Source organism: Dermacentor andersoni, chromosome 5 (assembly GCF_023375885.2).
Source record: "Dermacentor andersoni chromosome 5, qqDerAnde1_hic_scaffold, whole genome shotgun sequence".
NCBI lineage: Eukaryota > Metazoa > Arthropoda > Arachnida > Ixodida > Ixodidae > Dermacentor > Dermacentor andersoni.
The window spans coordinates 166,891,663-166,906,431 of NC_092818.1; the positions used below are offsets into that span (position 1 = coordinate 166,891,663).

Sequence of the window (14,769 nt, forward strand, 5' to 3'; positions counted from 1 at the left end):
AGATCTAATGAATACATTGTTGTGCCAAAAAAGGAAAATAAAGACTTGGGAGGGAGAGTACGAAATGACAGATTGAGCGCTCATTGAGCACGTTTCGTACTCTCCCTCCCAAGTCTTTATTTTCCATTTTTGGTGCAACAATGTATTCATTAGATCCCAACCAACTCGCCCAGCAACAAGTTCTACTCACTGTTTAGGAGAGTTGCACTCAAGAACAGAGGCCTCAAAGAGAACAGCCTCCTTAGACTCATGCAAGTCTTTATTACCAGCCGAATAGCGTATGTCACACCGTACCTTGAGTTTAAAAAAGAAGAAAAAGCGAAAATAAATGCGATCATTAAGAAGAGTGTTAAGAGAGCCCTAGGACTCCCAGACTCGACCTTGACAGACCTCTTTCTCAAAATGGTGGTTCACAACACGCTAGTTGAGCTCACTGAGGCAGTACGAGTGTTTCAGTTGAAAAGATTAGGCCAGTCCAAAACAGGGAGAAAAATCATGGAATCGGTAGGAATCCAGTGTGACAGGGGTGCCCCAATTGGCAAGAAGGACAGTCCATTGGATGTGCGTAAATGCTTCCAAATTGCCCCCCTACCTAAAAATATGCATCCTATCTACAACAAATAGAGGAGAGCTCACAGGGCTAAGGCTTTAGTAAATAAACTTAAAAACACACCGGCGCATAAAGTAGCATACGTGGACGGGGCTGCGGTATCAACGGTGGTTGATGGCGACGGGTGCGTTAAGATAGCATGCTCCACGTGCACGAAGGACGCCTGTAAAGCCGAGGAGGTTGCAGTAGCGCTTGCTTGTGCGGGTACAAAAGCGGGAGTCATATTATGCGATAGCAAATTAGCTGTCCGGAATTTTAGCAAAGGGAGAATCTCGGAAGAGGCCCTCCAAATTCTACTCAAAAACCCTCCTAGGAGGGACATAACTTTTATTTGGGTTCCGACTCATGAAGAAGTCCCAAGTAACGAAGTCGCTCATGAGCTCGCCCGAGCACTCTACCAGCAGGCAACTCGAGAGCTGCCATTTCCAGGAATCAAAGGTAACATCATCATGTACAGGGAAATTGTAGATCATTGCAAAGCCGAAAGAAGAATATTTCCGCCTCCGCATCGGCCTCTCTCTCCGGAGGACGCTCGCGTTTGGCGGCGCCTCCAGGGAAACAATTATACATCACCATATTGGATCTGCTTAACTCAGACGAGGGACTATAATGACACCCTATGCACAATTTAAATGGAGAAAGGTGCGCTAGACCATGTCATATGGGAGGGTGCTGGCTCCCCAGGGGCCAAGGAAAAGATTGACAGTAGAGAAGCCTGGGAGGCTTTGCTTCAGAGTGAGGCCGAAGATGACCAGCGTTGAGCAATCTGCCTGGCTGTTGAGGCCGTGAAGACTCACCGTTCTCAACGCGCAGGGACTGCTTTGTCCTCCCCCCACACCTGCGTGCAGGGTAAGAGGCGGGCACCCCAGCTCGGTGGAATAATAAAGCTTTAAATCAATCAATCTAAGTGGGATAGTTATATGTGGGCGGCTCGACTGCGCTGAATGCATCTACACAATATTGTCAACAAAGCAAATAGCTGATACAATGGTCCTACTGCAAACTATGAAGCTGCATGCATGCACACAAATTTCAGCTGTGTGAATGTGGTGGTGTTCCGTTAATAAATGAGTGCAGAAATAAGTTACAGAACAGATTCAGCAGCTTCAATCAATTCAATGCTGCTAGAGGAGAAGACACATTTAAAGAGAAATAAATAGAGAATACTGTTTCTCCAATGGTTATGCCACTATTGACAGTACATCATTCTTTGTACACATGTATCTGCCCTCCTCTGCTCTCATTCAAGGCAATGACGAATGTCTAGAAGCCATGCCCATACAGAATTAGTGGAGAACAGTGCCACATGGATTCTTTTGCAAAACTGTCATATGAAAAGACCTCTTTCTTTTCTGCTACGTGCTCCTAAAGGACGCAGATAATGTAAATGTCAGCCACTCTCACATTGAATGGTTGCAAATGTTAGCCCCTCTGAACACCGCAAAATAATGTGGCACCATGCTAGGTGAATTAAAGCACATTTACTTTACACTGCTACTTCAGCGTTCACGCTACTCAGTGTTTGCGAGATGAAGGCAGCCTGTACCCTGCACAACAAGATTTGTGCAAGCTATTTTTGTGCTCATAAGACAGGCCTCATAGATGACCGTACATGACCGGGGTAGTTGGAGAAGTATGGGAGAGGCCTTTGCCCTGCAGTGGGCGTAATCAGGCTGATGATGATGATGATGATGATGAAGACAGGCCAGCTGCTCAAAGAACATTCATTCCTTTACTGGCTGAGTACATAAGTTAGCATGTGCATAAGCATTGCCATTACTTTATTTGTCAATGTCTGACAATTGGAGGGTGGCACTTTGTTCAAGGTTCTTGCTTAATAAACCCATAAACCATATTATCCCTATACACACAATAGTACAATACTACATTGAACATCATGTTGTTGTGTGGCACCACGCTAGAGATAAGACCTCTGACATCAAGTTGCTATCACAAAAATCAAGCAATAGGAAAGGTTTTTTATCCTACCTCAGTGTGTCCTGACTTTGCAGCTGCAATTAGAGCCTGCTGGGCAGCTCTGTGAAGACCCAGTGCAATGCCGAAATCGTCTGGCCACTTGCATTGCACCAGGTGTGTCACCAGGTCCAAGTGGCCAGAACTGGCAGCATATGCTAGCGCTGAGAGGCCCTCGCTGTCCACGTGATCAATCTGCCGTGTAAAGAAATTTATTGACTATCAGAAATAAAGACGCACACATCATGAATGGAAATGAACATTGCAGCTCTGATGGAAATTTATTAAAGTATATGTCAAAAAAATGAAGGGAACTAATTTACTCAGGTGTCACTAGTGCACTCTCAAAGGTCAGTAACACCGATGTTGAACTTAATGAGGTCTATTCTGACAAGGTCTATACTCAGGAGTGGCAGAAAGCGTGCAAGGCTCGGTCCCCGAGTTATCTCGGGAGTGGAAGTCAAAGGGTTGAAAGGTGAACTTTTCCATATGTGAGATAATTGCCTCTGATTTGCTCCTGAAGAAGACAATGCATGCTGTTCAGCTTCTGTGGCTCTGCACCAGCACTGCGTGGACCTTGCAAAATTCAGTTGTGATAGTGTTAGACTACTTTAGCGATTACATGATGGAACAGCAACATTTAAAACAATGTTGACCAACAAATAAAACAAAGATATCAATGAACAATGTCATAGAACAAAGAATAACTTAGATGAGGAGGGCAAACATTTCTACACTGCGTAAATGTATGCATTGCCCACATGAATTTGCATTATATGCATTGCACAGTCTTCTTATGTGCCTGAACTACCAATGTCTTTGCAAGTTATAACACAATAGTAGACAAACCTTTGCAAATCTGCCTTAACATGTCAAGGCAATGAGCTCTAATTATAAGCGATGCAGAGAACGATGCAGAGAACGATTGCCTACACTTAAGGAAAGCATCACTATATATGTTTTCTTTTACTTTTATATAGTATACTCTAGGAGCACATATGCCATGAACAATTTGATATTTAAACATATCTACTATGCTGTTTTAAGATTATAATTCTGAGCTAGCTAAATGTCTTCACATGAGGTGAATCATGATAATTCAATCTTATGGAGGTCGTGTGAGCCAAAAAGATTGAACAATGGCTAGATGTTCCATTGCTAACCCTCATCATCAGTTGCCAAGCCCCTGTAAAGTGATTTTAACTATCAATAAACCCCTAAAGAGCTTATTTGAGTGTCTTATAAAGTGTGCAATTCATTTAAAAGTGTCTTAGCCATATGTAAATAAGCCTATGACATCAGATAGTTTTACATACAAGAGCAATGCCAAGAAAGCCCTCTTGACAGGCCTTGACACTCTCAGCCAGGTTAGACTTGCAGACCCCTAAATGAAAATAATATATCTCCTAGCAATTCTGTATTGCAATTCTTTGGCTTGTCATATTTGATGGTGGATTTTCATTTGTAGGAAGAATGTCGAGGTGATGGCCATCCAAATGTGTTTAGGATTTTCAGTCACATCAGACATGCAGAGCTCAAAACTGAAACAAACTATCTGCTCTATATTTCACATCACCCATATTTGGTGGGTGCAGTCCACCTAGACCTAAGAAACACATGCAGTGTACATTGTGCAAAACTATGCAAATTCATATCCATATTCCTTTAAGGCTGCAAGCAGGAGAAAACAAGGACAAAGAATTATATGTGCAGGAGGCAGTACATACCCTTGCTCCGCATGAGAGGAGGTACTTGGCGATCTCAAAGTGCCCCCGCTCGCAGGCCATGCTAAGAGCAGTGCGGCCCACATCGGAGGCAACGTTGACATCAGCTCCAAATTCCACAAGGGAAGTAACCATGTCAGTGAACCCCTCGTAGGCAGAAAGCACCAGCAGTGGTGCTCGGTTCAGGCAGTTGGTTCGTGCATTTGGATCAGCCTGAGCCAGCAGCAGCAAACGGCTCACCTGTAGAGAGTCATGCAGCTTTACTGATTGCCGCAAGTAATATGAGAACGTACGACAATTTCTGAAGTTATCACCAGCCTCACCACTGCCTGTAATTTATTGCAAAAGTGAGGCAGCGAGGCTGAGTGTCAGTGCCTCAGAAAGTTTCATTTTGCTACAGTTATGGTGTGGAAGAAAAAATCTTGTGTTTATTTCTTGTTTACTGTCTTTAGGGATACGTATTTGCCACTGCTAAAGCACACTGGATTTCTCCACTGATCTGTAGTGCAGCTTTGTATGGCAACTACTAGTAGTGTAAAGAAAGGACAGCACACCTTTACATTTGGGCTGTACAGGTTTGCAGGAGCCACAAGTGCCGAGGAGACACATCCAGCACTCTGGAAGACCCATAGTGCCTGCAAGTCCCGAGGAGTGCATGACTGGGGAAGGCCACGGGAGATGTTCTTGTAAATGTGCGCCTTGAGGATGTGATGGCCAAGCTCCAGCAGCTGACTGGGGTCAAGCGGTGCTTCTATGCGGGACATGCGCAGCGCAATTGATGCATGTCCCGTCCTGCACATTAGGAAAGGGCGCATGTGCAGAATGAGCACATATTTTTTGTAATGAGACATCCAAACAGCTTTTGAAATTAGTTCGAGATAAGTACATTTTACGACATGTTTCTCACATCTCAGGATACTATGCAATTTCTGACTAGCACTTAGCCATGACATAAAAACTATTTCTGAGGTTGCAGGGTAGAAAAAGGCTTATTATATGCACAGAATGCAGAGCAAGTGGAACAGTGCCTACCTGACATCACAGAGGAATTTAGTACTGTCATTCTCATCTCGACGAATGAGCCACTCCCGTAGAGATGGATGGGCCAGCATAAGTGAGTCATCGTTACGCTGCATCATGAACTGGGCAGTGGTCAATGTTGTCAAACGCTGTTGAAAGTCAGCCCATGTCATGGGCTCGTACGTGGCGCTCGCATTCACACTGTGATACAGTTCATGTGGACGCAGAGGATACAATGATGCCATGCAGACCTGTAGGAGACTTTGCACCTGTAAACAGGGAAGACAAAAAAACATATCAGATTTAATGAAAATTCACGTCCAAGAAAACAAGGACAGCCTTTGTCTGTGCCTTTTCAAACCATACTTTTTGTTTCAGACTGTAATGGGATAGGTGTACTTCTGCACTTCATATTAGGTGATGCCCTTGCATGCCTTCATAGGCTCACAATTTTTTAGCTTTAGATAAAGCTCGCCTTGCCGTTGAAGTATTATGTCAAATTCCCACGAAACTGCAGTATCACCTGCATATGTTTGCTGTGTAAAGCGGTACAAGATGTAAGCACTACAAGAAATAATACCTGAATATTACGGAAGGCAAATACATGACCATGGGCACTTGTTTTTGTAATACACTCGACTTCCATTAATTTGGTCTTGACGGGACCGACGAAACTGGTCGACTCGTCCGGACGGTCGAATTAAACAAAAGGCAGAAAAAACGCCGAAACCCGCTAATGTCCATTTCGGTGCCTATAAATGTTTTCGATCTACCTTCCTGTAACCTTTTTACTGCCGCCTTGTAGAGGGGGCTGTGGGCCCCTGTCAAGCTGCCGTTTGTTCGTGCAGCTTTTACCTGCAGCCTCCTTCATCTTTCTTGATGGGAAAAACATTATTATTATTATTGTTATTATTATTATTCACTTGCCAGTACATTTCTGTAAAGTTAGTTTCGCCGCAACACAGCTAAATTATGCGGTGAAGCATACCAAGCAGGGAATGATGCCGTTATAATCGGACATAGCACGTGTTCCTTAATTTAAACACATGCATGCGCCGTCTACGGTCCCAGTATGAGCACCGAGACGCCTAATAAGTTTACTGGCAGGTCTTCAGAGTTTTAGATAGACCCCCGCTGTTTTGTTGGCTTTAAATGTCCCCTCGACTTTTTGAGTTTTTTTCATCTTACTGTCATCCTTTTCGCTAGCTTTCCCAAACCACAGATAGTCTTTCTCTGCGTCTCGGTGCAGGGCGCGTGCGCATAATTAAGGGATGCGTACTCAGCCTCGTTAACGGTCTCATATATGAGACACGCATAGCGGGCGAAATAAGGGCTCAAATTACCACATCAACATAAAACAGCTCTGAATGGCTGCCGCTATGCTTGATAGGGAACGCGTGCTATGTCCCTTCACAATGGCCCCTTTCCATTCTTGATATGCTTCACCGTACAACACAACTGTATTGTGTCGAAGATGACTAGTTTTGTTCGAATTATTTGGCGAAGGCTAGCTTTTAGATGGAAATAACGGAAGTGTGGGCATATAGAAATGTACGGGCGCCGGCCGGGACCTTCGGTCGGGATCGAATTTACCGGAGTCGGATTACCAGAAGTCTACTGTACTTCTGATAGTGAAGACAATGGTTCAAGTACAAACTATGCGAGTGGTTAACTCAGAGGTTAACACATCTGGCTCCCAATTGCACACTTCCACAGTGACAATATGAGCTTGATCTTCCGTGGCAGCGGTGGGAAAATTGGTGTTTTCCATTATACAGTCATAATTGATCGCAAAAAGATGGACTAAGGAACCATGAGTGATCTGTTAAATGGCCATTATATGCTGTCTCTGCTAATTTATCAGACCTCACAGCACCAGCATGCTCCTGGACCATCTATATATTACGCCGGTTCCCATGTGCGTGGCAAGTGCCTGACAAATAAAGAGTGTGACGTGATGATTAATATGTCACGGAACATAGGAGTAGAATGAAATGCAGTGATGATGATGATGATGATAGGAAGAGGAAGTTACTCCACAATTCATAGGAGGAAGAGGTGATGGGGGCCAAGCGTTACGTTTCAGTCAGAAAGGTGACGATGAGCATCATCAATATACGCTGATGATTGTAAATAAGGAGCAACTCACATTTACACTTACCTATGTGCACATGAATGATGTTTGTTCTTTCATTCTGCTAAATTTTAATGATTAAATGCTCTAGAAACCTCTGATTTAAATATTTTTAGTATAGAAATCCTCTTTGAAGTAAGAGTGGACTGCTTATCTCACGTACCCTCTCAAATGCTCTGGTTGTCGTGAACTTCAGGTTGAAGTTCAGCAGGTACACTTCACTGAGGCTGACAGGCAAGACTTTGTAGCTGCTGCTCTTGACCACTAGGTGACCACGCTCTATAAGGTCCATGGTCAATTTGGCATATAGGAAGCAGCCCTTGCTTAGATTGGCCAGATGGTTGGCAAACCTGGATGGACACAGGAGATAACATGTTTTCATATGATATGATATGATATAACGTGATTTCCCCCTCAGCCAGGAGACAATGCTGACAGATTTTGTTGCGAAGATACAAATGACTATGGCACCATTTACACTTCAGTGAGCACAAATCATTAGAGAGCTTGATGTTCGGCTTGTCTTTGCCCTTGTGACATCTTTAGCTTGCTAATTCTACTACTCCTTGCATCGTGTGAAATTTTCTTCAGAACTTACACAATAAGGAATCGGACGAAGCAAAGAACATCGCGAATGAAAAAGTGCCAATGTGTTACTTGCAGCTTCGCTGCACTGACCTTTTCTTTTTATTTAGCTGTACTTCTAACTTTTTATTCTTAACTGATACATACTAGTATTTGGCATGCACTTCCCTAAGTGGCTATGGTAATCTGCTGTTGAGAACGAGGTCACGAGTTCGATTCCAAGCCGTTGCAGCTGCATTTCAGTGGGAGTGAAATGCAAAATTCTCGTTTACTTAGACTTAACAACCCCAGGTGGTCAAAATTATTTTGGAGCCCTCTATAGCTCACACAGCACTGATGTTCCTGTTTGGATGTTAAATCCGATCAAACTATCCAATGCAAGTGTATGAAAGAAAAAAATAATAATTTGTGATTGCCTCACAAGTCTCTGAGGCTAGGTGAAACAGATAAAATTTGTTTGATTGTAAATGCATACAGCTCACTTAGATAGATTTGCCATACTTTTGTGGACCTGTGGGCAGAACAGCATAAATGTTACGGTGTAAATGCCAAAAGAGTTGCACCTTGCATGAGTTGAGCCATCTTGTTTCCCATTGTTGACAGTAATGTTGGCACGTGCCGAGGGACTGGACTCAATGCGAAAGAGAACATAGCCCACAATGTCTCGCATTAAGTTCTCATTGCATGACATACGATCGAAGGAGATCTGGTGAAATGGCAGTTGTTGAGTGACTTCCTGGAATGCTGTCCGCACAGTAACAATCAGCTGGAATAGAGAGAAAAACAGTATTTATTTTCATAGACATGTATATATGCACATAAAAATGTAATATATAAAAACATTAGTTAATTATAGTAATAACAAAAATAAATAATGAGGCAAAGTAATATGATTATACAAAGGTCAGCGGTGCCATGCACAGCAGTGTTAACCTAAGCCACAATTTTCTGGGCAATTTTTCACACATTCACTTTCGTTAATTCGACTAATGGGATCGACAAAATTGATCGAGTTATTCTGCGGGTCAAATTAAACAAGATGTAGAAAAAAAAAACGCCAAAACATACCACTGATTAATTTGGCAGTATTTGCCCGATTCTAACACGCCCCCGAATGAAACGCACATCCACTTTCTATGTCTCCAAAGTAGATAACTATTGTAGAAATGATATTAAAGCTCTTAATCAAAGTAGAAATCCAACTCACAACCGATTTATAACAAGAAAAATTGGCAAGGGTCTATTAGGTTTTGAATAATGGCGGCTAGTTTCCTAAAATCAATTCGCCCCACGGTTTTTAAGGTCAGCTCCGCTGCTACAATTTGTGTTATGTGGTAAAGCATACAAACGCCGCGAAGGTGGTTCTGGTTTTTAAAATCCGATTGCACAGCGCAGGCAATTTTCGGCCCAATTTTCTAGAAAAAAGAGAGGCAGGCGTTAGAATGCGGTAAATACCGTAACCAGACATATTGAGCTACGTTTGTTGTTTGAAAATATTTCTAGGGAGGGTGGAAATAGGCGTTATCGACGGGTCATTATCTGTGTTCAACCTATTCACTGTCCCCTAAGCTCCGCCGAGACAGACGCTGTCACTAAGGGGCTCGCTATTGGGGTCACTTTCTATAGGTGATCAGTTCACATCAAACACGAGAAAGTGTGCCAAATAAGTGAGTCACTGCACCTTCAACCAAGCAGGGAACTTGAGTATGTGCCTGGCCAGAAAGGAGGTGATGGTATCTCCATAGTCAGGCCGATGCAGTTCAGCTTCATTGAGTGCATCTACGACAATAATGCAACTGGTGTTTGGGATTCGGCCTGTTTGTCTCAAGGAGCTTAACGGTTCCAAGATGCCTTTCACCAGGGCTTCGTGGGGGTCGGTCTGGCATGAAGGCAGGCTGAGCACATCTTGAAGCCTGCATATTCGCCAATGAAAACCTGTTCATCAATGGTTCTGACACAACAGAGAACCTCATCTTCAACATATCAGCCTGATTTGTGGCTACTACAGAAGAAAATCCTTTTTCAGAAATCTTCAAATCTCCAGAACAGAGTAATATGATTATACGACTCAACTTTCCATTATCCTCAACTGTGTTTCATTTTTCTTGTAATTTGTCCTGTTGCTGTAATGTACTGTCAGCTATATGCATTACATGGGCTGTCCCAACCACACTTCTTTCTCTCACAACCTCAACTGAAACATCAGCTAGCTGCGTGTTTCTTTTTTAAATTTTTGTATCCCAGACTTTTAATGTAGCACCTATCGCTTTTAGTTCCATTGTTGATGCAGACTTTCGCTGGAGTTTATTTGTCACTTCGAATTTGTTTAATGTCAAACAAGTGTGCTAACGCTACGGAAAAGCTAAAACTGACAGCAATAAAGACAGTCGCTTCAGTGACCGTACTGAATGTCATGGTCACAGCGCAAGTTGTTCGTGCATCCTCATTTAAACTTACGTAAGTATTATGCAATACATCATAGTCTCCTCTGTGCTTATACCCACGAAGAACTTTGACGGAAGCGCTGGGGAACACTGTATGCGCGTTAAGAAAGTTGCATGCAATAAAGTCAAACCCCGTTCTAAATTAGTCGCATCCGACACGAGAATACGCCCGATATATCCGATATTCGTTATAAGCATATATTAGTTACACATTCACATAGACGAGAAACATTGGAGTTACTTCGGTACATCCATGTTCATTTGACTGACGCCTCAGTCACATGCACGCTTTCAAAAAAGAATTTTCAAACCGAAGACAACTGAAAACTGTAAGCCTCGTTGCCAATCACGCAAAAAAAAAAAAAAAAAAAAAAAATCGATCCCGATCGGGCTTGATCGCGACTGAAAGTGCCCGTGTGACGCCGGTATTATTGCATATCGAGGTTCGACCTATTATGGGAGAAGAAAGATGATGTAAAATCTAGAAAGCTAGGATCGAGACGTAGAACTGACTGACATCAAAGGACACATCCGATCCAGCTCTAATATTCAATGACGTAGACAAGTGGGAAGATTATGGGGTTACCCAGATCTAGTTGCACCACAGGCACACTTGCAGGGGAGCAATTGGCCCACCTTTGGTCTTTGAGCAGCAGGTCTCGGTAGGCCACCAGCTGAGGAGCCTGGCAAAGCTGGGCGGCCACGCTGTGCACAAACTCGGGCACCAGGCAGGTGACGTTGTTGTCTGCCTGGCAGAAGTGGTAGGCCACCAGGTGGCCTCCCAGGCAACGTGCACCGTCCTGCTTGGTGCTCAGCCGCGGCTGGTACACCGACGACGCCGAGCCGCTTCCTATACTGCTACCGCTGCTGCCCAACGCACCGCGACGCTCAGGTTCGCAGTGGCGCACACCTGCAATCGCCGTGCGTCATAACCGGATTCGTTTCACAACGCCACGACGAAGTTGATTCGCGCGCTCACAAGTACCTGTTATGTCGGCTCGGCTGTGGCGCGTTTGCTGCGTACGTGGCAGCCAGCAGGTATATAATAAAGCCACAAGTCTTGTAAGTGTGAAGTGATATTCCCGACATTTCGATATCTTACACTTTGCCATATTGCCTGCTCAGCCATATCTTTCATGAATGACTCGGCATTGCAGAATTCGACACAGCACTCCTGAGCAGTAAAAAAATAATATTAATAAATAAATAACTAATATTTATTACACCGTATTTGTATATAGATAACGCTATGGCATTGTTTTCTTCTTCTTTTCCTTATTTCTCGGTCTAAAAATAAGTCTAGACTATATACTGGGAACTGTGTAACGATTGTTGGAAAATTTTTAAATTATTTCGCTTGGTTCCATCATCAAGCGTCTAAGCAATGATAGAAAGACACCTTTAAAGGAACATTGAAAAGTCTATACGAACTTTAAGCTCTGTTGTGAATGGCGCTTCTGCAATTGAAAGGAGGTAACTGTGAGAGGACGCTTGGTAAGCCAGAAGAAATAAAAAAAAATGGCCGGCGATTACGCTTCTTGGTAATGCGGTCTTTGAGCGCAGCTGCTGCCTTATTTCAACAACAGGCAACCGCATACAAAACACGCAGTGCCGAACGGAGGCGGTTCTGCGTTTCGGATTGGGCAGCACACACCGCGATCCGCCGCTATCGAGCCGGCGCTCCAGCGACACGCCATCGCGCCATATTATAGTGGGTCACCACCGCGGAGCGGGGGGGGGGGGAGATTAGCAATTATTATTTACTGTTTCTTCTGAGGTGGGATTAGGAAACGGTTGGAGAGCAGGGTTATTGAACAGAGGTCACACACTCACAGACGGGCCTCTATGTGGCCGCAGAAGGTTGGGGTGGGAAGTAGAAGTAAGGGGACGAAACGCTATAACTGTCTTTCGAGTTACCGCAACGGCACTGCGCCAGGTAAGGGGCAAGAGTGGAGGCGGGAGAAGGACAGCCAGGCGCGAGCACTGCCAGAGGCGACCAACGCGACTGAGGAACGCGCCCCGCAAACAGGGAAGCGAGAGACGCCGCTGACAGCTGTATAGCCACGCGACGCGGAGACGGAGAAGCGGACAGCTGTGGATCACGCGCGAGGCGGCAAGGAGCGCCCGCCGGCGGCACCGCGGCAGTGCCGCGATAGCGGGAGAAGGGACGGCCAGGGCGGAGTGGACGGTAGTGGACGGTAGCGGCGAGAGTCACCGCATCGGAGCTGCGCGGAGGAAGGGGGCGAGAGGATAGGCGAGAACACGTGATTCAGCTTTAGAGGACAAGGGGAGAGTAGCGGCGCGAGTCATCAACTGCGCGCAGCTAGCGCAGCGCTCGAATGATGAACTTGGTTACGGCGAAGGACGACGGCGCCGCGAAACGCAGGAACGGGCGTCAAAGAGCTGCGCTCTAAAAAAACCACCTGCCAAATATAGACGCGAAAGTGAAATAAATGAGAAGAACGGGACTCGCTGCGTACGTCTCTCCAGATCACGCGCTGTCATTATAGAGTGAATGAATTCATCTTAATTTTGTACGTAGTTCAACCTACAATCGGCCAAATTTATGCTGTGGCGACGAGGAAGCCATTTACGTACCTGCTGTGCCATATGTGACTTCTTCCTTCTTGCGACCAAAGGTGCTGTAGTCAACCAGCTGCAGTATGGCAGCAGTCTTGCCTGATCCGGGGCACCCAACTACAACCACACCCTTGCTGTTGTCATTTTGCAACTCCTGAAAAAAGAAATATTATCCCGTCACGAATTCGTGCAGCAATGTCGTGGCCACGCGCAACTGCAGTCTTCGTCAAAAGCTTGTAATTGCTATTCTGCCGCTTATATCATGTGAGACAGTCTTATATTTTAGCGGGAGTATGTGTTCCGACTGTACCGAATTAAAGGTATCTGCTATACGTGCTCGCGATTCGAACGCATCATCAACGCTCAGTCCCAACGAGAAGCCCAGATCCCTCCACCACACAACTAACACGCTCCCCACCCTTCCTCTTTCCTAGGCAGAAAAACTAGCAATGCAGTATGATTCTATTTCAGTTAGTACAAATTTATAAAAATAGAACCTTCAGTGCGACCGTCACGACGAATATGTCGGGACCGGCCAAGTATAACAACACGTCCTGACGTTGAACCTATTTTTGTAACAATTTGCATTTACTGTAACAGCTTGTTCAGCAATGTAAACGTGGTTAAAGTCACGTGAATGGTCTGTATGAACTGCGACATTCTGAAGTGGCTCGCGAAGAGACGCATATTGCGTGACGCATTTTTGAAATAAAACGTAAAATACTTTACACATGCAGAAGCCAGAAGGGGGAAAAAAAATACACACCGATCTGGTTTAACCATTCCACTCACGAAAACAACGCGTAACACCTTCGTGCGACGTTACTCTAATTCATCATCATCATCATCATCATCATCATCATCAGCCTGGTTACGCCCACTGCAGGGCAAAGGCCTCTCCCATACTTCTCCAACTGCCCCGGTCATGTACTAATTGTGGCCATGTTGAGCCTCCAAACTTCCTAATCTCATCTGCCCACCTAACTTTCTGTCGCCCCCTGCTACGCTTCCCTTCCCTCGGAATCCAGTCCGTAACCCTTAATGACCATCGGTTATCTTCCCTCCTCATTACATGTCCTGCCCATGCCCATTTCTTTTTCTTGATTTCAACTAAGATGTCATTAACGCGCGTTTGTTCCCTCACCCAATCTGCTCTTTTCTTATCCCTTAACGTTACACCTATCATTCTTCTTTCCATAGCTCATTGCGTCGTCCTCAATTTAAGTAGAACCCTTTTCGTAAGCCTCCAGGTTTCTGCCCCGTACGTGAGTACTGGTAAGACACAGCTGTTATAAACTTTTCTCTTGAGGGATAATGGCAACCTGCTGTTCATGATCTCAGAATGCCTGCCAAACGCACCCCAGCCCATTCTTATTCTTCTGATTATTTCACTCTCGTGATCTGGATCAGCAGTCACTACCTGTCCTAAGTAGATGTATTCCTTTACCACTTCCAGTGCCTCGCTACCTATCGTAAACTGCTGTTCTCTTCCGAGACTGTTAAACATTACTTTAGTTTTCTGCAGATTAATTTTTAGTCCCACCCTTCTGCTCTGCCTCTCCAGGTCAGTGAGCATGCATTGCAGTTGGTCCCCTGAGTTACTAAGCAAGGCAATATCATCAGCGAAGCGCAAGTTACTAAGGTATTCTCCATTTACTCTTATCCCCAATTCTTCCCAATCCAGGTCTCTGAATACCT

At 44.7% G+C, this 14,769-nt stretch overlaps 1 protein-coding gene across 5 annotated transcripts in view; it reads right to left on the reverse strand.

The window, feature by feature from the left end:
• rols (rolling pebbles) overlaps nucleotides 1-14,769 on the reverse strand; it is a 288,673-nt gene that overhangs the window by 12,789 nt on the left and 261,115 nt on the right. For all 5 annotated transcript variants that reach the window (XM_050179193.3, XM_050179196.3, XM_050179197.1 and 2 more), the window contains 9 exons: nucleotides 13,090-13,225; nucleotides 11,128-11,401; nucleotides 9,729-9,960; nucleotides 8,611-8,813; nucleotides 7,626-7,812; nucleotides 5,341-5,597; nucleotides 4,863-5,100; nucleotides 4,312-4,548; nucleotides 2,600-2,779 (listed from right to left, as the gene is read on the reverse strand). In XM_050179193.3, coding sequence (XP_050035150.1) covers nucleotides 2,600-2,779; nucleotides 4,312-4,548; nucleotides 4,863-5,100; nucleotides 5,341-5,597; nucleotides 7,626-7,812; nucleotides 8,611-8,813; nucleotides 9,729-9,960; nucleotides 11,128-11,401; nucleotides 13,090-13,225 — 1,944 coding nt within the window. The remainder of the gene's footprint in view (nucleotides 1-2,599; nucleotides 2,780-4,311; nucleotides 4,549-4,862; nucleotides 5,101-5,340; nucleotides 5,598-7,625; nucleotides 7,813-8,610; nucleotides 8,814-9,728; nucleotides 9,961-11,127; nucleotides 11,402-13,089; nucleotides 13,226-14,769) is intronic.